The following is a 24133-nucleotide window of genomic DNA, read 5'->3' as shown; positions in this document are numbered from 1 at the left end:
TACTCGCCTGATGGGGGGGGGGGGGGCACACAGCTGCTTGGATCTGCTCAGAGTATGACACAGTGTTGCTGCAGTGGAAAATCACTGAGAAGTTGAAATATCTCTCTTCGTACAAGTTCGCCGCCATTAACTGTTTTTATTCCATCTTCCAGGTTTTTCGCGTGGTGACAGATAACGTTTCATCAATGATAAAGACATTTGCATTTACCGGTTTGGAGCCTGAAAAGGAGGACGATGATGACAATTTCGACAACTGCCTAGAGCGCTTAACCAAGGATTTTTTAAGCAAGTTCTATCAGTTGGAGCAATTTGAATAGAAGAAAGACATTCATAATGTAGCAATAGCAATCACCTACTGGCACATTGCAGATTTCACATGGCGAGGGTTAGTAGTATCTGGCTGCACCCAGTGATAATGACTGTCATGTCCAACCAAATAGCTGAAACTTCCAGCCATTTCTAGAACCAAGGGCTCAAGAACACAGCCACGATGACTGTGATCTGAACCAACAAACAATACAATGAAAATGGTGACCCGCTTTGGTTGTTTGGTCTGGCCTTGTCCAGCTGCACGATGGCACTAGAGATGCAGCCCTACCCTTGTACATGGCCTGCGCCCCCCCTTCAAAGAGCGGAAATTTTGATGAAGAAAAAAACAATCTGGTAGAACCGACATTGGGTTGATACCTTTATAAGCATCCCTCAGCATATCATGTTATGTAGTAATGCACCCATACACACGTTTACTATACACATATACATATTTACATATGTGCATGTTCATTGTTTTTTACAATAGTTTTCATTAAATGCCCATGCCTTCCTTTTTCTTCTGTTTGATCACTATTGCTCTTGCACACAATGCCCTTGCTTTATCTGAAGCTCTGTGTGGTTGTCAACCAATTTGATAGTGAGAGAGGCATGTTTGCTCAGGTTGCCATATACACTACACGAACATAGTGGTAACTCTGGAATTATGTATAAATAGCCGACAGACATGAGCAGGGAAATTTGACACTGATCACATGAGTGCTGTTTTCCTTTCTGTGCGCATGTTCCTCCAATAAAGTTTTACTTCTCTATTCACCTTTTGGCCTCTTCACAGTCGCTACACTGCACTGGTAACAAGTGGATATGTTACCACAAGTGCCACAGTATCTTTGCTTTGGTCACTGCAGGCTTTGCAGATCAGGTCGTGTAAAAAGCGGTTAGTTCCTAATGTTAATAGATACCCAAATGTGCCTGGATATGACATTACCTAATAATTATGCTAGTGCTGCTAAGATAACTGTGGAAACCACAACAGGAAAAACAGAGGCACACATAGCTTGAATAAAAGGATGTGAATGGTATTCATGAAGGCTATGACACAAGACGTGAATAAGCTACATAAAAGAAGCAAGCAGGAAGGAGCACAGTAGCATGATGTACAAGCTGCCACCTTCAAGAGTTTATATACTATTCCATTTGCTTTCATAAAGCTGTTTCTGTAATTCTAACTATCAGCGGTCTTCTGAACTGTCCATACACTACACAGAACAATGCACATGAGAATAGCAAAGCAATGCAAGCAATTTGGGTGAAGCAATAGTATGCAGATTTCACATATTTTGCTACAGCATTTAGGCAATGTTCCAGTTGGGCAAGTTGGCAAAAATACTTCACAAAATGGCTGCCAGGGAGTGATAGCTCCTTCCCAGTTAAACTAACTTCCAACAACATTGGTGATGTGACAACACACAGAAGCACTCATCCCCTTTAATATGTTTGGTCAAATTGTCTCTGTTCACTTTGTCATGCTCCTTTGAGGTAACATGGGTTTTCATCCAGCTCTCAAACTTTTCTCCCAAACCACCTGAACAACAATGTGTCAGCAGCACAAGGGAATACTCATGGATCACAGCAGGTTGGTGCAGCACGTAGTGTGTATTTTTTTTTCACTTGAGTTACCGTAAAAACTGGAATATAGGTCGAACTTTTTTTCAAGAAGCCACTGCAAAAAGTCGACCCCCGTATTATATACCGGACATTGGCGGAAAAACTACGGAAGTCATGCAACAATGGGCAGATGAACAAAACAGCCGCCATCGCCATCAGCAGCAGCGCGGCGACATCGTGGCACCGCGAATTTGCGTTTCCACTGTGACAAAGTTATATTGCTTAAAAGCTGCTTTTTCACATTTTGTTTCAAAATGAGCAGAAGCCGATGGCAATTAACCGTCGCCTTCAAGAAAAAGGCGACTGAGTACGCAGAAGCCCACGGCAGCCTGGCGGCACAGCGCGAATTTGGAGTATCCGAAAAGAGCATTTGGTACTGGCTGAGGCAGAAGCAGCGTATCACAACTTGCAGCAACCAAAAGAAAACGTCATCCACAACTTGCAGAAATCACAGAAAACAACAGCAGCATATTCAGAACTGGAAGAGAAGGTTGCGAAGTTCATCCGGGAGTTGCGTGCAAGATTATTGCCTGTGACTGCCGAATGCATCCGTTCGCAAGCGGTGGAGATTGTGCACGCCTCTGGACTGACTAGGGCGCAATTCAAGGGCTCGCCATCCTGGGTGCGACAATTCATGAAGAGGAAGGGCTTTGCGCTGGATGGCACAGAGGACGATGCTCTATGGGACGTGGGCAGCAAGAAGCACTCGTCGCCTGACTCTAGTTCGGACGACTCTGATTCGGAGTAGCGCTTGCACACTTCGTGCCCTTCTGTGTACTGTACACCCGGTCAATTTTTAACAGTATCGCGCAAACATCAACCTGCATGTTTGTCAGCACCTTATCATCACGTCATGGAGCGGCGAAATAGCGAAAGAAAGTTCATGTGCACACATGTGTGTATCTCGTTTGTTTCGCCGCTCAGTGCAGTTAATAAGGTGCTGACAAGCACGCGGGTCGATGGTCGCGCGATACTGTTAAAAACTTTGCCGGGTGCACATGCGAGCAGCATTTAAATAAATACTGTCACCACTGTGCAACCGGCTGAGTCGCATTTGTTTCAAGGTAAGGGTGTCTTTCGGTGCTTTTGCCATTGAAAAAGATTTTTTTCATTTTTAGAATTGGTTAGTTGGGGGTCGACCTATATTCCGGTCCGTTTTTTACGGTATAAACCCACAGTTCCAGAGAACCTGGACAGATTGGCCTGGGGCACTGGTAAAATTGCAGAATTGTGCCATGCTTCACATAAATCACCAAAATTATTAATGCTGCAGCACCAGAGCTGTGCACCAAGTAAGTATCCATAATACTGCATGCCCCATTTCAATTCCTTGGCTACCGTTTCTGTTGGCTTCATATAGTTTTCACTCGGTTCCCCTGATTCTTCTAACTTATTTTCCGTGAACACAGTACATAAAAAAAGGAGGTACAACCACTCAAACTGCTGCCTGAGCTAATTATGAACTTCTAACTCGATAACATGAAGTACAAAAATGAAGAGAGGATCCATTTTCTGTTTTCTGTGGGAAAACAGTGCACGAAGTGTTTGCACTTGCTTGTCATAAGCAATTGAAGGATTATGAATCACACCAAAGCGTGGCGTAAGCACTGAATGAGTAAATGGTGTACATTGTAAGTGCTGAAACAAACTTAGCATCAAAATTCTATTTCAACAACACTGAAGTTAACGGTAAAGATTAAATACAAAAATCATTTCACATGTGCAAGTACTGGAGTATGTATGCATATGTCAATGCTTAATATATGAAGTGATTGCCATGGTTTTAACACTTTTTCTCTCAGATATAGAGCAGCCTTTTAATGCAAAGATGCACAATAATCACAGTCATTTAGCATGAACAAGCTTTTCCAGCTGTACTACTGGAAGCACCAATTCAGGTGAGTGCAGGTGCAAACCTTAATCACAGGAAGGAAGGACATGCGACAAATGATATATACAGCCAAGTGAAACACCCTTTTATAGCATGCAAGGGCTACAGTAGTCAAAGTGGCAGTTGCGAGAACATCCTCGTACGTGGCGGCAACCCTTCTACCAACGCTACGGCTTCACTTAGCCGCCACTCTGAACAGGCACTGCAGCCATGCCAGCTTGCAGTGCATGCACTCTTCCTTCATGCACAATAGACACCGCCGTGTGGAGCACAGACAAGCACATGCATGTGCAGAAGAGCCAGCCACCAAGCAGCGTGCAGCAGCAAGCAGAGAGAGCAATGTCCACTGGTCTTTGCTGACCTTCCTGTGGTGACATGTCATCCAGCTTGGGGAGTCCACGTGTGCCAGCCAGCTGCGACATCATCTTGGGCAGCTGGGCAAGCGTCACTGGCGACTGAGGCAGAAGCATCGTGGATGCTGTGCGGGCTGGATCAGGTGTACTGTTTGGCGTGTTCCCACCTCCCCCTGGTGGAGAAATGTCCATGTCCTGTGTCTGCGCATCTGAAGGGCAAAGGCTATGAGCATGCCGCAACACAGATTACGACACATTGCAATTTCTTGGAAGCTCTGCTGTAATTCATGACTTGGCTCCAAGAGAGGGTGCCACAAGAATGTTGGATGTCATTTCTTCAAACAATTGAAAGTGGCTGTGACCAACAACCACAATGGCCACCAACATTTGAGCCCAGTGAGTAGCCAGACCCTCGAGCCAACAGAGATAAGGCACTCAATAGTACTCTAGTTTCGTCCAGATCTCACTTAGGGTCCATGCACCAGACAAACATGGGATCATTCCTGTGCCACTTTTGGCAATAAAAATGAGTTGTGAGAGTTGCTACTAGGACATCTAATGCAGCACTTCAAGTCAAAGAAACAAGTAAAATAGCAAGGCAAAAGAGGTGTCAATGAAACCATTCTTGGCTGAGTACACCTGTCTGCTTCTGCCTTACCTCCTGTCTACAGTGGAGGTAGAGGATGCAAAAGAAGAGCCACCAAGGGAATGCAAAAAACTTGTCTATTAGACATAAACGAATTCAGACGATGTTGTGACCCAGTCGTGACAACAATGACAACAAGTGGAAATTAAGTCCCACGACATGCAGTGACTAGAGCAGGTGAGCATCATCAGCAGTGACCCAGTTTCTAACCGGCACCAAGATGTTACAGGGAGATGCAAGAGATTTATTCACAATGTTTACACGAGAATTGGCACTACAACAACAAAGATAGTGAACCAAGATACCACCTAACCATTTTTTCTTCAGCTACATGGCAGAACTTCCTCTTGATATGCATTGGCTCATAATATTCTAGAGGTGCCTGAGCACGAGAAGCACAAAGGCAGTGTCATCCACATCAGTGCCAAAGAGGCACTCACGTGCATGGTTTCACATCAAGCTGTTAAACATTCTTTTAGACAAAAATGGCAGGTTATCGAGAATTTTTTAAACCATTCCAAGAACCTAACGAACTGTTTGGCCAATCTACAAGCTTGAATAAAGGTCCAAAAATGTGTGTGGCCCCATGAGCACGTTTTATCCTATCTCTTTGTCTAGGTGTGCTGCACATTCTAATCAATAATAAATGAGGCCAACTGTATTTGAAAGGTACCTGACATGCTGGTGAGAAAATACGAGGGTTATTACTATTTTTTTTTTCAAGGCCCGATCGGTCGCAAAATGAGAAGTACAGTGAAAATCCAATGAAGTTCTGCACAGATGTGTTGCACAGTTTTTCTAGTATGTCCATCAATCTCGTGAGGTCGCAGTTGTCAATTCTAAGCACGCAGTGAGCACATAAAGATGCCTCGAACAATTCAGTCTCCTGCTAAGTGTGAAGTGCGTGCTGTCATTTGATTTCTCCATGCTGAGTGCTGCAATGCAGCTGAAATTCATCGACGAATGAGTAAAGCGTACGGTAGACCTTTCATGAGTGATAGCAAAGTGCGGCAATGGTGCAGGAACTTCGAAGGAGGATGCACAGATGTTCATGATGCAGGCGGGCAGAAAAGGAAGCGAGTGTTATCCGATGATCTTGTTCAGCGAGTGGATCATGCTATTCGAGAAAATTGTTGGTTTACAATTTCTGTGTCGAGTGATTCGTCTACCGAAATTTCCCAGTCAGCTCTCTATACCATCATGAGTGAGAGACTCCAGTACGGCAAACTCTGCATGAGGTGGGTTCCCAAGATGCTGACCGACTATCACAAACCACAGCGAATGGGAACAGCCTTAACATTTCTCCAGCACTAGAATGATGAACGAGAAGATCGTTTTGAAGAAAATAATCACAGGGTGCGAGACATGGGTCCGTTTCGAAAAACTGAAAAAACAAAAGCGCAACCCACACAGTGGATGCACTCCAATTTCTCAAAAGCAAAAAAGCTCAAGCGAACCTTCTCCAGCAGGAAGTGTATCGCTACTGTGTTGTGGGACAGCAATGGTGTTCTCTGTGGAATTCATGGAACGTGGCACAACCATCACTGCAGCCTCGTACAATGCGACTTTTGAACATCTATAAAAGGTAATTCAGAACAAGCGAAGAGGAATGTTGTCATCAGGCATTGTCCTTCTTCATGACAATGCTTGGCCGCGCAGTGCAGCTACAAAAAAGAAGCTCCTGCATCGTTTTTGACGGGATGTGTTTGATCACCCAACATAGAAACTCCTACTCGTATTGCAAATTCAGTGGAAAGAGACACAAATCCAGACCTGACCTGGGGCCGGACAACAGGAAGTGGAGTGAAAAAACACCGGGGAAACGTTGGGTAGTGCTCACAGCATCATTGAAATAATCATTCCCATACCACAGAAGCAATGCACGACTAAAAGAAATCGCACTACAGACACAAATATCACAGACTGGGATGCTTTCAAGAGTTTTCTCCAAGGAGCGCGTACTGATAACCTGAAAGAATGGGCGAATACACTATGCACCGTGCACAAGGGCACAACCAAGACAGTACAAAGAACTGAAGACCACCGAAAATAGACAGACAGCTACTTAATCTATGGGACAATAGGCACAAGCTACTCAGAAAATGGCGAAAGAACAAGCTGAACAAGTGCTTCAAAGCCCATATAGACAGCATTACCAAGGAGGCGCAAGAATACGCTGACAAACTCGTAAATGACAACTGGATGCAGATATGCGAGCAAGCTGGAAACAACATGCACACAAGCCGAGCCTGGTCGCTTTTTCGGGTGCTTCTTGGGCAAACCAGGAGAAAGAACCACCTGGAGGCAATCCAACTGAGGGAGGAAATCGGAGCGCACTATCTCGCAGAACAAATAGCCAACCATTTCTTCCCTTTGGCCACATTACAGAAAGATAAACGACAACTACCACCCACACAAGATTGCGGCGCAGTACTTGCAGACCGGCCATTTACAATGGGGGAGCTTAAAGCAGCCATCAATGCAAGCAAAAGACACACGACACCTGGACCGGATGGCATCACAAACAAGATGCTACGCAATATGCCAGACACACAACTGGAACAGCTCCTGGCTATCATAAACCAAGCTTGGGAAAGCGGTGACATACCGGAGACCTGAAAAATGGCTACTGTGATCCCAATACCAAAGCCCAATAAGACCCCATGCGCCATTGGCCACCTGCGACCCATTTCTTTAACATCATGTCCGGGAAAGATTATGGAACGAATGGCCCTTACACGACTCCTATGGCAGCAGGAATGTTGCACTTCTGTCGATCCTCGAGTCATTGGTTTTCGAAAGCCCATGTGCACACAGGATGCAATGCTTGCCATACAAGAAATATACAGAGCAAAGAGCAGCAGCCAACTCAGAGCCGTAGTGGGGTTGGATATCAAAGGAGCATTTGATAACGTTACCCGCGAAGCAGTACTCGGACTGCAAACCCTGCAACCACGTCAAAAGCTTTACAACTACGTAAAAGGGTTTCTTACAAACCGCACAGTTACTGTGAAGGTAAACGAAGAAGAGTCCGAAAAAAGGTACCTGACAAGAGGTGTACCCCAAGGGTCGATTCTTTCACCCACACTATTCTCGCTAGCATTAAGTAAGCTGCCAACTCTCTTGAGGCGTGTAGAAGAGCTTCACTTTACAATTTATGCGGACGATATTACGCTCTGGGCCAGCAGAGGATCTCCAGCTGAAATTCAAGAGACACTGCAAACAGGTATTAATGTGACGGCACTGTACCTTCAAGAAAGAGGCCTCGCCCTGTCCATTGCCAAGTGCGAGCACATAGTGGTAACCAACCAAAGGAAACCGCAGGCAGAAGAGGAACGAAAACTAATAACACTAAAAGTGAACCAAGATATTGTCCCGAGAAAAACGCATGTCAAGGTCCTGGGCTTTTGGCTGCAGGACAATGGTAAGGCGGACGTTTGGGTGCATCAAACAATCCAGCAGCTCCATGAAGTCAAGAGGCTACTTACAAGAACAACACAAAGGGTGAGAGGTATCAAAGAGCACCAACTCAGAAGACTCACCATGGCCCTGGCTATACCTCAAATAATGTACCAATATCCATACTTACAAGTCACCAAAACACAAAAAGGAAAACTTGAAACCATGCTCTGGCAGATAACGAGAGTTATTCTATGCACCCCTGCATATTTGTGATCCAACCGAGTCGATGAGACGGCAGTGCTGCCTAAACTGGATGAGCTGAAACAACTCAACCAAGAGGCACAATTTAGTCGCCTGAAGCTATCTAGACAGGGACGGGCATTTATGCGTGATCTAGGCTACGATGTCCCACAATGCCCAGACAGGGAACAATATCCCCCATGGGACACGCTAGACTGTATTACCGTCGACCCAATACCTCGAAATATGGGGGCAGACACACAACCAGAAAGACGACAAAGTCGAGCACTACACCTCAAGGACGACACCAAAGACTGGATCCTATACACGGACGCCTCTCCAAATAATCAAGGCTTCTGCACAGGGGTGGCAACCGACTCTACACCTTTATCATGGGGCCTGCACTGCAATATTACAAATCAACATCAAGCGGAACTTACGGCTGTTATGGAGGCCACGACCATGCCAAATCCACACAAACGAAATGTGCTCATTCAAACAGATAGCCAGGCTGCATGCAGGGCACTCGCAGCCAGAAACGTTTTCGCGGCACTACACTCAGCACTAACAACGCACCTCAATGCACACCCTAACATTAGAGTGCGGATTCAGTAGATTCCGAGTCACACAGGGATAAGAGGGAACGAAGTGGCACATGCCACATCCCCCGCCCGTGTTGTAAAGGAAGTAGCGAGGCCTTCGCCGCTGCGAGTGCTGATCAGCCATGAGATGATCAGAATTGCAGCTTCCACACTGCTCTTGTGCAAAATAGAAACATGATTGGTTCATTCATTCAGTAAATAAAAACATGTTGACATAGTAAGCATCTGTTTTGTTGCTTTCTTGATACCCTCGAAAATTCAAGATTCGGTTAATTCTGACGTTTCTTTCTGTCCCATAAAATTCGAATTAACGAGGTTTTACTGTATGGGAAAGTAGGTACCCCACTACAACAAATGTCTCAATCGAAGGGGTGACTATGTAGAAAAGTAGCTGGAAAGTATCTAACTGTTCTAAATAAAATAGTTTTCATTTTCACTGTGATTTTCATTTTGCGACCAATCGGACCTTGAAAAAAAAAAAGCCCTTGTATTATAGATTACACTTGAATACTACAGAGCCAACACCATGCTATGCATAGCAGGAAAGATACCTTTCGTTCCTTTTTATTTTACGGCTCATAGACACAAAATGTGCACAAGACGACTCATCAAGACTTAGATTTATCAAGTCTGAGGAGTCTGCGCATGGCAACCACAACGACATAAGAAAACATTGTCTATATGATTGATTGATTACGAGAAAGCGTTTGATTCAGTCGAAACCTCAGCAGTCATGGAGGCATTGCGGATTCAGGGTGTAGACGAGCCGTATGTAAAAATACTGAAAGATATCTATAGCGGCTCCACAGCCACCATAGTCCTCCATAAAGAAAGCAACAAAATCCCAATAAAGAAAGGCGTCAGGCAGGGAGATACGATCTCTCCAATGCTATTCACAGCGTGTTTACAGGAGGTATTCAGAGACCTGGATTGGGAAGAATTGGGGATAAGAGTTAATGGAGAATACCTTAGTAACTTGCGATTTGCTGATGATATTGCCTTGCTTAGTAACTCAGGGGACCAACTGCAATGCATGCTCACTGACCTGGAGAGGCAAAGCCGAAGGGTGGGTCTGAAAATTAATCTGCAGAAAACTAAAGCAATGTTTAACAGTCTCGGAAGAGAACAGCAGTTTACGATAGGTAGCGAGGCACTGGAAGTGGTAAGGGAATACATCTACTTAGGACAGGTAGTGACTGCGGATCCGGATCATGAGGCTGAAATAATCAGAAGAATAAGAATGGGCTGGGGTGCGTTTGGCAGGCATTCTCAGATCATAAACAGCAGGTTGCCATTATCCCTGAAGAGAAAAGTGTATAACAGCTGTGTCTTACCAGTACTCTCATACGGGGCAGAAACCTGGAGGCTTACGAAAAGGGTTCTACTTAAATTGAGGACAACGCAACGAGCTATGGAAAGAAGAATGATCGGTGTAACGGTAAGGAATAAGAACAGAGCAGATTGGGTGAGGGAACAAACCCAAGTTAATGACATCTTAGTTGAAATCAAGAAAAAGAAATGGGCATGGGCAGGACATGTAATGAAGAGCGAAGATAACCGATGGTCATTCAGCGTTACGGACTGGATTCCAAGGGAAGGGAAGCGCAGCAGGGGGCGGCAGAAAGTTAGGTGGGCGGATGACATGAAGAAGTTTGCAGGGACAATATGGCCACAATTAGTACATGACCGGGGTAGTTGGAGAAGTATGGGAGAGGCCTTTGCCCTGCAGTGGGCGTAACCAGGATGATGATGATGATGATGATGATGTGAAAAAAATATTGTGTGCGAGAACGATTAATGAAAGCTTAAGGAAACTGAAGTGGCCTGAAAGATTGCGTAGGCAGTTTCACTACTACTGCCCGAGAATCTGCGAGTTCATGAAGCTTCATCTCGATGGGAGCCTCATGAGAGATCAACAAAGTGCATCTACCGTATTTTCTGGTGTATAAGTAGCGTTTTTTTTTTCTGATATTTTTGTCGGCTCGTCTTATACACAGGTGAAACTTATATACGGCTTTCTCTTTCTTTTTTTTTAGATTGCCGTCAAAATCAGATTGGATGCTATGGACACACGAACTGCTCTGGGTTGACCTCCTCTCGCGGTTGCTGCAGGTTTGTGTGCGCACTACGGAGGTATCGGCTTCTCGTGATCAAGTTGCTGAGTGCAGTGCGAGAAGGACGGAGCATCAACGCAAGCAGCGGCAGGCTGCGAGCCGATCCACTCCGAAGTCATCACATCTGCAGATTGCTTTCGAGATATGGCGCATATACGATGCACCGCTGCGCAAACTACACAGTTGCTACCAGAGTACAAGCCGCCCTGCCGTGCTGCCTTCCCACTTTCCCCCCTTGTGAGCGATTCCACTCAACGTCGCATGCTCTACATACAGCATACATGGCGCGCGGGGACGATGTCATCACCCTTGGACTTTATACGGAACATCGCAGCGACCACGACGGCAGAAATGCGCCTGGGGTGTCCATATCATTGCTTGCACGTGGCCTGTGTTCGCGAAGTGAAACGTCACTGTACTTTTTTTTCTTAATTGCTCTGCATAAATTGCACTTTTGTATAGGTCACAGTATAAGTCGCACCGTCTTATACACCAGTGCGACTTATACACAATTATTTTTTTTAAATTGCCGTTTTGAAGGCAGTTTGACTTATACAAAGGTGCCTTTTAACTTATACAAAGGTGCAACTTATACACTGCAAAATAAGGTATATTGAATGGTGGTGAGGTGCTGGTCATATTTGATGAAGGCGGTGCAAGCCAGACTTCTGACATCACTACAGGTGGAGAGATCGGGATTTATCAGTTTGATCCAATGTATAAGCACCAGTCAACAGTACAAATTTTTTTCCAATGAAGATCCCCCAACAAAAGTTAAGAGGCAACAATGTGATGGCAAGAAAATGATAGCGACTGTCTTCAGAAACACATTGTGACTATTCCTCCTGATGGACGAAGGACCATGACCATGAAGCGGTACACAACAGTATTGACATGTGAGGAGTTTTTTTTCGAAATGAGCCAAATCCACAAACCGAAACTATGTCAGAGAAAATGGTAATGACAAGAAAAACTAAGCAACTTTCTCATAGAAAACCCGTTGCAACGAAATGGGTCAAATAACGCCAGGCGAACGTGTTCGCAGATCGTATTTCGTATCGAAATTGAGCCAGATCCAGCTGTTGCACGGATCAAAATGAGCCAAATCCATTTGCCCAATAGGAGAGCACTTTTGGCGTGACGTCATGTAGCCATGGCAGCCTCCTTGTCAGTTCCCGCCAAGGAGTTGGTTCCCGCCTGACAGCTCAGAGTGTTTCGTTCGTGTTTTCGCGAGTTCTTCGATTTTCTGATATCGTTGTTCATAGATTCGGATGGCAATGAAGAGATCGGCGAAAATCTATCCCTAGACGTCGACGACGAAGTGAAAAGAAGCCGCATCACCACCGTAAAAGCAAGAATGCGCCGTTGCCAATTAGAGACGATTGAGCACTACCTACTGGAATGCCGGCGTTTCTCCACCACGAGGAAAATGAGTTTAGAAATTACAGTGCGACAGCTTGGCCTGCCATTGAACACTCCGGTACTACTGTCTTTCGGAGCGTCGGAGCTTGGGCACTCACGCAGGAATGTGTGCTTCGCCTTAGAAAAATTTATTATTGAATCAAACCGATTTCATTGATAACCGTATTATTCTATTCATTCCGCCTTTATTGCCTCATTGATATATTATAGACAATTATTTTTTTTCCTCTACGTAGCATGACAATCTACTGAACCGTTTCGATTTTCCCTCGCCTAAATTCATGTAACAAAATTTTAGATTTTTACCTCCATTTTCTGAACACATAAGCAAAGTCTGCCCGACTCTTGGCCGATCCCCGCGAGTGGGTAAGCGCCACACTCATCAAGGACATCATCATCATCATCATCAAATGCAAAATGCAGTGCCCTGCTGCCAATGTTATTATAGCTTTTCTGTCAAGATTACATGATGCCATTCTCGAAAGCCAATTTTAATAAAGTTTTCATAGCAATACCGCCTAAAATCCAGCGTTTCAATTCAATACGAGCCAAATCCAAAGTTCTCACCCTAATATTGGGCATATTTGCCGCATAATTTTTCATTACTTGTGGTCGTAAACTTGCCCTAGCTGACATGTAAAGCATATCATATAATGGCTTTGATAGCGTTGCATTTAGGTCCGGTAACAAATTTTTGCTTTTTTCTCAACTTCCGTTTACGTGGATGTGACCCATTTCGAAAAAAAACTCCTCATGTGTCCTTGTTTATTTTTCTCCGGTCAGTGCTTTTCACCAGTTAACAAATGTTACGCATTAACGTTCGGTGCAGGATGTGCCCGTTATCAATGGTTTTATGTGTTGTCTGTCGTCACTGAACTTGCGTGTAATGTGATTGTGTGTACAACGCGAATTGTGTAGTACTTTCTGGACGGCACGCGAACACTAGTATTTATGCTGCAAGCTTCGTCTAGTCATGTATAAAAGCCAACGTGCTTGACCAACAGATCAGATTTTCGCCGACTGCAGACTATGCTCATTGCTATCGTTGTGCTTGAGTGTCACTTGCTTTGCTGGGCACAAGTTTGCCCAGTAAATAGTTGAATTTTTAACTCTTGTTTTGACACTACATCGTTCATCATCACTACAATGTGACATCTGGTGGAGGTGCTTCATCGTTTATGTTCCGGACACCCCCACAGATCCGTGAAGTAAGCCCCAAGCGGGAAGACAACACCAACGTTGCTGTGGATCATCGACCTAGTCGGCAGGCTACAAGACCTGCCCTCGGAGCATATACTTCTACCCAAGCAGACAAGGCAGACCAATACCAAGACAGTAGGCACAATGACAGCTCCAGCATCGCCTGTCTTGCTGCAGCAACCTTGGGAGCCACCAACCTTCCACAGATCATTGGCTGAGGAACCAAAAACAAGGATGGAGATCTACGAAAGAGGCAACGTTTAAAAAATGGAACTGCTCAGACAAGGTTTGAAAATTGACAGTCAGCCTTAACATCATGGGACTTGTTTCGCAGAAGCTTTCTTCAGGCCTCTACAAGCGTCCTACAGTAAGAAAGGGCTGAATTGCTTCTAGAACATCGAACAAAGCTACCTAACGAGAACGTTGCCATCTTCACGAAAGAGATGGCCCATCTTTATGTCTTAGGAGAAGAAAGTGTTTCCTCATGCAGGCAGTGAAGCAAGTCCTGTTTGTCGGTCTAATTCACAACTCATCGAAGACTGTCACGGAATTTTCATCAGAAGCCACTGCCATCAAGAAGACATTGAAAATGTCTTCTTGATAGCAGTGACGTCAGCAACATCAGTCACCAGATCACCTATGAAATGAAAGAGCAATGCCTTCGAGCGCCAGCCTGTGGGCTCTGTAGCTGTGCCACGAAACAGTCCACTAAACTGCCGCTGTTTAATATGCAGGTTAGTCAGTGTTGTATTCTTTACGCTAGGAAATCAAATGACTATGTTTTAGTAATGCTGCTGAGCCCCCAGTGCCTGTTTGCCATCGCTACGATTTGAATTCATGTCTCGCGCTCCTTGCTGCTACTGTCAGGCGACAAAGAAACGAACCCCGCTGTACTAACTGAACTAACGAAGCTTCCCACTGGGAAATCGCAGTTAATTAACGAGATTAAAGGTTTAAAAAGCGAACTAGTCGAGACTAACAATTCGATTTCCGAACTAAACAGAAGAATGCATGCTGTCGAGAGCCATTGTCGCCACATTGAGGACCTGCAGCAGCAGGTTGAAACATTTAAGACTTCTGCGGCCGTGACGACACGGGCAATCTCCGATATAGAAGTGCGCATTGATGACACAGAAAACCGAGCCCGCCGCAACAACCTTGTCTTCTTTGGTATCCCCAACCAAAGTGCATCTGAACCTGCCACTCAGGCAGAGGAGAAAATCATTCGGCTTGGTGCAGACCAATTAAACATGACCATGAATCCTGAGAAGATTGAATGTGCGCATCGTCTCGGCCGCCATTCCGATAACCGAAACCGTCCTATAACTGTAAAATTCCTTTTTTATAAAACTAAAGAACAAATTCTGTCTAACGGACGGAAGTTGAAGGGGACTAACTATAACATTCGCAAAGTCTACTCTCGTACTGCACAAAATGCCCGGAAACAACTTTTGGCTTTTGCGAGGACCAAATCAGCTCCATTTTCATTATGCTACAAAACTGTTTATAGGATCTGCTAAGCACGTGTACGATGAAACTACGAAATGTGTAAAAGCAGTCCAATAGCAATCGCTGCATCGCCATTATTCAACACGCCGTTCGATAATGACAACCCGCCCTAACACTACTATTTCATCAATCTATTTCAACATACGGAGCTTCCTTTCCAAACTTGATGAAGTATCTAATCTGGCTTTATCATCTGGATGTAACTTGTTGATACTTACCGAAACCTGGCTAACTACTGACGTATCCGACGAGGAGGTCATGGATGACCTACCCGGCTTCCATGTTTTTGCGTAACGATCGCCAGCACTCTAGAGGCGGCGGGGTGCTCATCGCCATTAGTAATAAGATACCCTGCTCTGTAGTTCACAACCCAAGTGACCTTGAAATATTATGGCTACTCTTTCGTGCAACTCCGCAAACTATTTTAGTTGGCGTTTGCTACCGCAGCCCGCGAGCAGACACTAGCTTTACTGACAAGCTCAACTGCGTCCTAGATGTACTAATGAAAAAATACACTAATGCTCAGATTTTGCTCTTCGGAGACTTTAATTTCCTTAATATCAATTGGAATAGCTATCCCCCTTCATCACATAGTACAACCGAAAATTATTTACTCGAAGTCTGCTTTAATTTCAACTTAACCCAGTTAACCTTAGAACCAACACGCATAGTGAAGGACTCGGCCAACATTTTAGATCTCGTATTATCTAACAATTCGTCTAGCCTATCTTCTGATGTCTTATCTCTGGGCAATTAGCGACCATAAAGTAATCCACACTGTCTAACTTTACCTTTCCAAAACGAGAATCATGGAATAAAATCATACACTTATATGTCCAAGGCAACTACGAAGCCATTAACAACGAACTTATGTCTTTCTACCCCACTTTCAGTGCTGAATTACACAACCACCACTTCAAGCAAATTGGTCTATCTTCCAACAAAAAATCACTGACCTTGCTACTAACCACATTCCCACATTCCAGTTATTCTAGAACGGATTAATGGCAATAAACCTTGGTTGACAAAAGAAATTATCAACTTTAGAAAACAGGAAAAAAATATTTTTTGGTCGGCAAAGCAAACCAATTGTGCTGTTGCCTGGGACAAATATTACGAGGCAGAGAAAGTTTATTTCTTAACTATACACCGCGTAAAGCACTCCTTTTTCCATGACACTTTGCCTCGTGTACTAAGCAGTAACCCCAGAAATTCTGGCAATTTCTAAACCCCAAGCCACCGGATGCTATCACTATCGCCGACCATAACGATATAGTAATCTCCGAACAAGAGTGTGCCGATGCATTTACCCGCACGTTTTCATCAGTATTCACCACTGAACCTGATGCTCTGTTACCTATACCACCTTCACCTGTGCAATCTGTTATGTCAGCCATCGAATTCACTGAACATGGCATAACGGCAATAATTGAAAAGCTAATGGTTTCATCGTCATCAGGTGCAGATGGCATCAACTCTAAACTGTTAAAAATTACTAAACTCATTTGCGCAGCATACTTTAGATTAATCTTCTCGCAGTTTTTATCCTCCTGTAGCAACCCCATCGCCGGGAAGAAAGGGCAGGTCGTTCCAATCTACAAATCAGATAATAAAAACTCACCTCTTAACTACAGACCAATTTCCCTAACCAGCATACCCTGCAAGATAATGGAGCACGTCATTTTCACCCAAATTATGCACTTCCTTGACACTAACAACTTCTTTCACCCATCCCAATATGGCTTCTGCAAAGGTCATACATGCGAAACGCAACTTGCTATGTTTGTCCATGACTTACACGTTAATCTCGATGCTAACACCCAAATCGATGCCATTTTTCTGGATTTTGCTAAAGCATTTGATAAGTTACTTCACCAATGCCTAATACTCAAGCTCTACCAGCTGAACCTGTACCCTGACATATTAAATTGGGTAATTGAATTTTTCACTAACCGATCACAGTCAGTGCATGTCAATAATCACACTTCTGCACCCCTCCCTATAACATCTGGCATCCCACAAGGTAGCGTTCTAGGCCCCCTACTTTTTCTTATTTATATTAACGACCTTCCTCTTAATTTTTCCTCTCAAATCCGTATGTTCGCTGATGATTGCGTCATGTACCGCATAATTACTATAACTCAGACCACAGTATTTTACAAAATGACCTTAACAAAGTGCTAGACTGGTGCAATGGCTGGTTAATGACCCTTAACCCCAATAAATGTACGGTAACGTGCTTCATTCACAGCCATCAGCCCTTATACTCACCGTATAGTATTACTAATACTACCTTAGTTAAAGTGGACACTTTGAAATACCTCGGCGTCACCCTTTCATATGACTTAGACTGGTCTGCTCATGTAATGCGCATTACTGTCTCTGCTAACCAAACATTGGGATTCCTAAAACACCATCTGTGTCATGCACCGCAACACATCAAACTACTAGCATTGACGCTCGTACGTCCGAAACTTGAGTATGCATCCCCCATCTGGTCAACACCTCAAACTTACCTTATCAATCCACTTGAAATAATTCAGAATCGTGCGGCAAGATTCACTCATTCTTCGTATTCTTACAACACTAGCATATCACTACTAAAAGCACAGTCTGCCTTAAACACGCTATCATCCCGGCGTTCCAGCGATTCGTTAATCAGCTTTCATAAGATTTATTACAGCTCGCTCCATCATGCCAGACGTGCTGGCCCCACCCCCTCGCCGTTCCCTACATATAAGGCATTTTATGCAAGTCACCCGTCCACGCAGCCGTACTACAACCTTCTCTGCATCTTTCTTTTGCCGATCATCAACCGACTGGAACGGCCTGCCCCATCACGTAGCCGAAATCATCTGTTTATCGATGTTTGCTGATAAGCTTGATACTAATATTTTTCATTGAACTCATGTGGCCACTAATTAGAATAAACAACATTTGTAAATTCCACCCTTTATGTAATACCCCCATCAAGGGGTCTTTAACGAAACAAAAGTGAGTGAAGTGAAGGAAACCAACGTCCAAGAAATGAAAGCATTTGTTGGAATATTGATTTGTATTGGTCTTTTTTGTCTTCCTACTCCAAGTCCCTAAAGTGATCTTTACGGCGTTCAAATCATTCGTAAAAATATGAGCCGTGACCACTTTTTCCGGCTTTTTAGGTTCTGGCATTTTGCGGACAATGAACTGCTTGCAACTTTGCCTCTGTGCATGAACCGGAAGAGGAGGCCATTGTCGATGAAACAATGGTGCCATGCCGTGGCCAGACAGCATGTTCCAGGAAAAACTCATAAGTAAGGAGTCAAGCTCTTCAAGGCATGTACAAAAGACGGTTACATGCTAAAAGTCGACGTATATGCCAGAAAGTCTGAATAACAAGTTGGCGCCAGACATGCCAAAGATATTGTTTGAAACTCATGCACAATTACAAGGGAGTCACGCGCACGCTGTACGTAGACTTCTACACGAGCTTGCCGCTCACTCTTTGCCTTTTAAAGACACTTTCATTTGCTGTACGGTTCGCTCAGCGAGAAAAGAGCTGCCAAAAGACGTCACTGAAGCGAAGGTTCCGAAAGGCGGTGCGATGGGACTTCCATCCAAAGATGGGGTGAAGGTACTGAAGTGGATGGACAAGGGGCCCGTTCTGATGCTCACATCTGTCGACAAACATGAAGAAAACAAGGGATGGAACAAACAGCAGGAAGAAAACAAGGGATGGCACACCAATCACGAAACCTCAGGCCGTTCTTGATTAAAGCGCAGAAAAAGAAGGTGTGGAACTACAGTGACCAAATGGCATTGCACTATAGCTGTGTTGTGTTGTGTTGGGTTTAATGGCGCATAAGCAACTGAGGCTATAATGCGCCAAACGCAAGGTCAAATTTCTTTTTAAAAAGTTGGGTCACCTCAGCGACGATCCTTGTCTGGGCAAGGACTCCGAGGATCCCAACAAACTAAAGACCTCAGTCTTCTTCTCAAATATGAGAAGGTGGGGGTGGTGTATACCAAGATGAAGTTGGGGATAGGTTCATTTATAGTTTTTCTATGATACCTGCTTCTCTTAAGAAGCTAGTAACATGTGTGGTATCCACAAGTGCATCTTCCTCTAAAATCAATGCTGGGTGAAAGAGAATCTGTTGATTATAAAACGAAGTAAAGTATTTTTTCCTTAGTGTTTCGAGTTTTACGCATGTTATTAAGATGTGGTTTACAGTAAGTTCATTTCCGCATTTTTCACAGCAAGGCTTGTTTTGTTTTGTCAGGAGGAAGTTGTGTGTAAGGTGCATGTGTCCTAAGCGAAGGCGAAATAAAATTACTTCGATGAAGCGTTCTTGGTGTGAGCATGTCTTCCATTCCTTTATTACAGGTTTTACTAGGTGTAGTTTATTGGTTACTTCATTATTCCATGTAGTCTGCCATTTATTCCTGAGTTTATGGTTCACTAATTTCATACAGTCTTTGGATGCACACTGAGGTAGGCGTACCGTTTTTTCCCAAGCGTTTTGTATCGCGGCGCTGCCAACGTATCCTGCCGATTTGGAGCCATCAGTATAAAACGCTGTGTATTCCACGTATTTTTCGTTTAGTGCTAAAAATTCTTGTATTATGTGTTCATGTGGTGTGTTTTTTTTTTTTTTTTTTTTGAAGATGCGGTAATGTGAAGTCACACACTGAAGGCTGGCAATACCAAGGTGAGAGTGGATCGGGTTTTCGGGCTATCTGAGGCAATGTGTCCCTTATAACCCCTTTAGCGGCGGTGTGTACAATTGTACACACCAAATTTGGCGCCACAGCGTCCGCGCGCCTTCGCTTCAAACCGGATGACACACCACGTGAGTACTGTTTCATGCTTCCTAAGCAGACAACTAGCGCCATCTAGGTTTTGTGCGCCAAAGCTACGGTCAAAACAAACACTAAACATGGACGCCTCCACGTTGTACGGACCGGCACGTGAGTGCATTGTGATTCTTTTTATTTTTACGATTGTAAAACGTTTTTACGACAGTGAGTTTTATATTAACTTAGCACATTAGGTTAGTACATCTCACATACTAAAAGTTTTTGATGTTTTTATTAACAGTGGCTCTGTACCATGCAGTGAAATATGTATGTGTATGATTGTACACATGGCGCCTTAGGGCTGCTTTACTGGATCACCTTATTTCGGCATGTATTTTATTTCTAACTGGCAATGGTCAACTTATACCTATTTTCTATGCATCGTAGGTCTTCGAGAACATTCTCTTGGCCGGCCAAAAGCATCGAAGACGTCGGCTCAAGCGCTTTTGTCGAGGATAGCAGACGGGAATGTGTCGGATGGCAATTTCTCTGATGATGAAGTTGAGGAAAGTGTCACAATGATGGTGAGTACAACTGCATTTGCTCTAGTGAAATTTACTCACCCGAGCCATCTGATTCTTCTAGTTCACTGTTAGCTCTATTTCTGCTGTAATTTCATGTGTAAGCTGTATTACAATTCGTTGAAAAAAACTAAAACAATGATAAGCGCTGCCATATTTCTTTTTTTTTTTTCATGCTACACTTCAAGCGAAGAGCCTGTGACGGCAGACCACAGCGTTAGCAGCAGTGATGAGGACGAGAAAGAAAATAATCAGCAATCTCACTCCAAAAGAAAGAAAACAGCAGTGAAGTGGATTAGGAAGGATTTTTCACCGCAGAATACTGCGTGCACTTTCATCCCTAGACGGGGCTCAACCCCCTCGGAGCCGCTTGAGTACTTCAGCAAGTACTATACAGATGAGATTTTTGTCGAACTGGCTCACTACACTAGCATGTATGCTTTGCACAGAGACGGAGCTGAGCTGAACACCACACCAGAAGAAATTAAAGTTTTTTTCGGTGTTATGATGCGTATGGCACTCCTCAAGTTCCCTAGAGTGCGTATGTACTGGCAAGAGGACACGCGTATACCCACTATTGCGGAAGCAATGACTTGCAAGCGATTCTTTAAGCTGCGAGCAGCTTTACACGTGACTGACTCAAATGCTCCAAAGGAATCAACCACTAACAAATTTTGGAAAGTTGCTCCAATTCTAAATGCCGTGAGAAGTCGATGCCTTGATTTGGATCCACTCGAACAGGCCAGTATTGATGAACAGATGGTGCCTTTTACAGGGAGGGTACCTGCAAAACAATTCATCAAAAACAAGCCCAATCCTGAAGGCATCAAAGTGTTTGTACGCTGCAGCTCAGATGGTATGGCTCACGACTTCGAGTTCTACCAAGGTAAAGGCACCGGTGTGAGCAAAGATCATTCATACTTGGGCCTTGGTGGATCGGTGGTAATGCGCTTAGTACAACACCTACCCCGCGGGCAGAACATCAGATGTTTTATGGACAACTACTTTTGATCAGTTCCACTTTACCGAGAGCTCAAACTGCTGGGTATTCTGGCCTCTGGCACAATCAGGTCCAACAGGCTTCTTGGCTGCGAGCTGAAAAGTGACAAGGAGTTGAAGAAGGAAGGCCGTGGAAGTCACGATTTCAAGATCACTGAAGAAGAGGACGTAGTCATAGTGCGGTGGCATGACAATGGCCCGGTTAACATGATCTCCACACTTGTAGGAGTGGGGAACCCAACGAAAGTCAAACGATGGAGTGATTCAGCCAAAGAACATGTGGACCTAGCCTGCCCACAAGTAATAGCCGAGTACAACAAATTCATGGGCGGCGTCGACAAATTGTATTTCTTAATGTCATTGTATTCACTCTACACAAGGACAAAGAAGTGGCCAGTTAGAGTCATCTCCCACTTCATTTCCTTCGCAGTTTGCAACAGCTGGATTGAGTACATCCGCGATGCAAACGAAGATGCACTCCCTAGAAAAGAAGTGAAGGATGTGATGGCATTCCAATCTGACATCGCGCGAAGCTTGATTGCTAGCAACAAAAGTGCACCACAAAGGAGGGGAAGACCAAGCACTTCCAATCGGAAGCCTGCTCGGCAGTCGCACAGTGGTACGCCCATGCCAACCAACTCAACAAGATTTGACGGCACCAACCACTGGCCAATGCACACGACGGCAAACTTTCCGCAAAGGTGCCGAAACTCTGGCTGTGCCTCCAAGTCTCGAATTTGTTGTCGGAAGTGTGGTGTTTTCCTTTGCCTGTGTGCAGCGAAAGACTGCTACTATGAGTTCCACAACAAAAAGTAAGGTGCCGTCAAGTTCACTTGTAGAGATGCTTCAGAAAATCTCTCTAAGATGCTTCTAAAATGATAACAACCCACGAAAATCACAGAATATGAAAGATTATGTAGTTGCCTTTTTTTCTGTGTTCAGGCGCCATGTGTACAATTGTACACAGCACCAAAAATTTTTGTATGTTAAATAAACAAGTTTCTAACTATATCATTTGTTTTGTGTTATTTATTAGAGATAGTCTAAAAAGGATTTCAAATTTTCCCGACCCTTTTTCTTAATTCGCGCCCGAAGGGGATATCTAGTTCTTGGCATCTCTCCTCGAAGCGAAGAAGTGGTCTTATTGCTTGGGGTTTGTTTGTAAATAGTATTCGTGATGGGCACCTTGTAACTATTGGGTAGCAGATGTGTTTCGGCAGTGAACGAATTTTTAGGATGTATGAGCATGTAAGCATGGTTCTTCTGTCGGAAAGGGGTGGTTCATTTGTTTCTACATATAGGCTGTGTATAGGAGACGTCCTGTATGCACCAGTTGAAAGACGTAAACCTAAATTATGTACTGGGTCAAGGCGGTTCAAATATGACTTCCTTGCTGAGCCATGCACTATGGACCCATAGTCTAAGCAGGAGCGTATAACAGAACGGTAAATGTGTAGGAGGCATACCCTATCAGAACCCCAGTGTTTGCGTGAAAGGACCTTAAGTATGTTCAGAGATCGAGATGCTTTCTTTTTCAGCGCGTTGATGTGCGGAAGGAAGGTGAGTTTTTTGTCAAAAATTATGCCTAGAAATTTGTGCTCGTTTTGGACAGGTAATGTGGCTTCGTTCAGGTGGAGGGTGGGGTCTGTCTGTACTCCTCGTTTGAGTGAAAAAGAGAATGACCACTGTTTTCTGTGGGGAAAAACGGAAACCATTTCTGTCTGCCCATGTTGCTAGTTTATTTATTGTAAGCTGTACCCGTCTTTCGCATGTTGATATGTTCGATGATGTGCAGGCTATCTGAAGGTCGTCGATGTATACTGAATACATAATGGACTTTGGGATTATTTTGCTAATGGAATTCATTTTTATAATAAGAAGTGTTGTGCTTAAAATACACCCCTGAGGTATTGCATTTTCCTGAACGAAATTTTTCGACAGGGTTGAGCCTAGGCGCACATGGAACGAACGGTTAGATAAAAAATCTTTTATGCAGTTCAACATCCTGCCGTGGATGCCAAGGTCGGCCAGATCTTTAAGAATCCCGAACCTCCAGGTTGTGTCATATGCATTCTCTAGATCGAAAAAAACAGCAAGGCAGTGTTGTTTGTGTATAAATGCTTCTCGTACTGTGTTTTCATGATGAACTAGATGGTCATTAGTGGATGATCCTTTTTTAAAACCACATTGACGGATATCGAGCAGTTCACGGATTTCTAGCACGAAGGTTAATCTAATATTCAGGACATTTTCGAAGGACTTCGCAAGGCAGCTGGTAAGGGCTATAGGCCTATAGCTACTGGGGGAGGTTGGTGGTTTTCCAGGTTTCAAAAATGGAACAATTATAGCTTTCTTCCATGCTTCAGGTATCTTCCCCGATATCCAAATTTTGCTTAAAAAATTTAAAAGGACTTTCACGGCGTGTTCAGAGAGATGGCCTAGCATTTGGTAATTTAT

The 24133-nt window shown here is 44.1% G+C and overlaps 1 protein-coding gene across 6 annotated transcripts in view; it reads right to left on the bottom strand.

Moving 5' to 3' along the window:
* The window catches only part of LOC139054438 (WW domain-containing adapter protein with coiled-coil-like), a 436373-nt gene that overhangs the window by 206640 nt on the left and 205600 nt on the right, over positions 1 to 24133 (bottom strand). For 5 of the 6 annotated variants that reach the window (XM_070531403.1, XM_070531400.1, XM_070531402.1 and 2 more), the window contains one exon: positions 4191 to 4391. The exons of the other annotated variant lie outside the window; for it this stretch is intronic. In XM_070531403.1, coding sequence (XP_070387504.1) covers positions 4191 to 4391 — 201 coding nt within the window. The remainder of the gene's footprint in view (positions 1 to 4190; positions 4392 to 24133) is intronic. 6 annotated transcript variants of the gene reach the window in all.

Source organism: Dermacentor albipictus, chromosome 1, assembly GCF_038994185.2.
Source record: "Dermacentor albipictus isolate Rhodes 1998 colony chromosome 1, USDA_Dalb.pri_finalv2, whole genome shotgun sequence".
In the NCBI taxonomy this organism is placed as follows: Eukaryota; Metazoa; Arthropoda; class Arachnida; order Ixodida; family Ixodidae; genus Dermacentor; species Dermacentor albipictus.
Note: the sequence above shows the minus strand (reverse complement) of the source record. Positions and strands in the feature narration are given on the sequence as shown.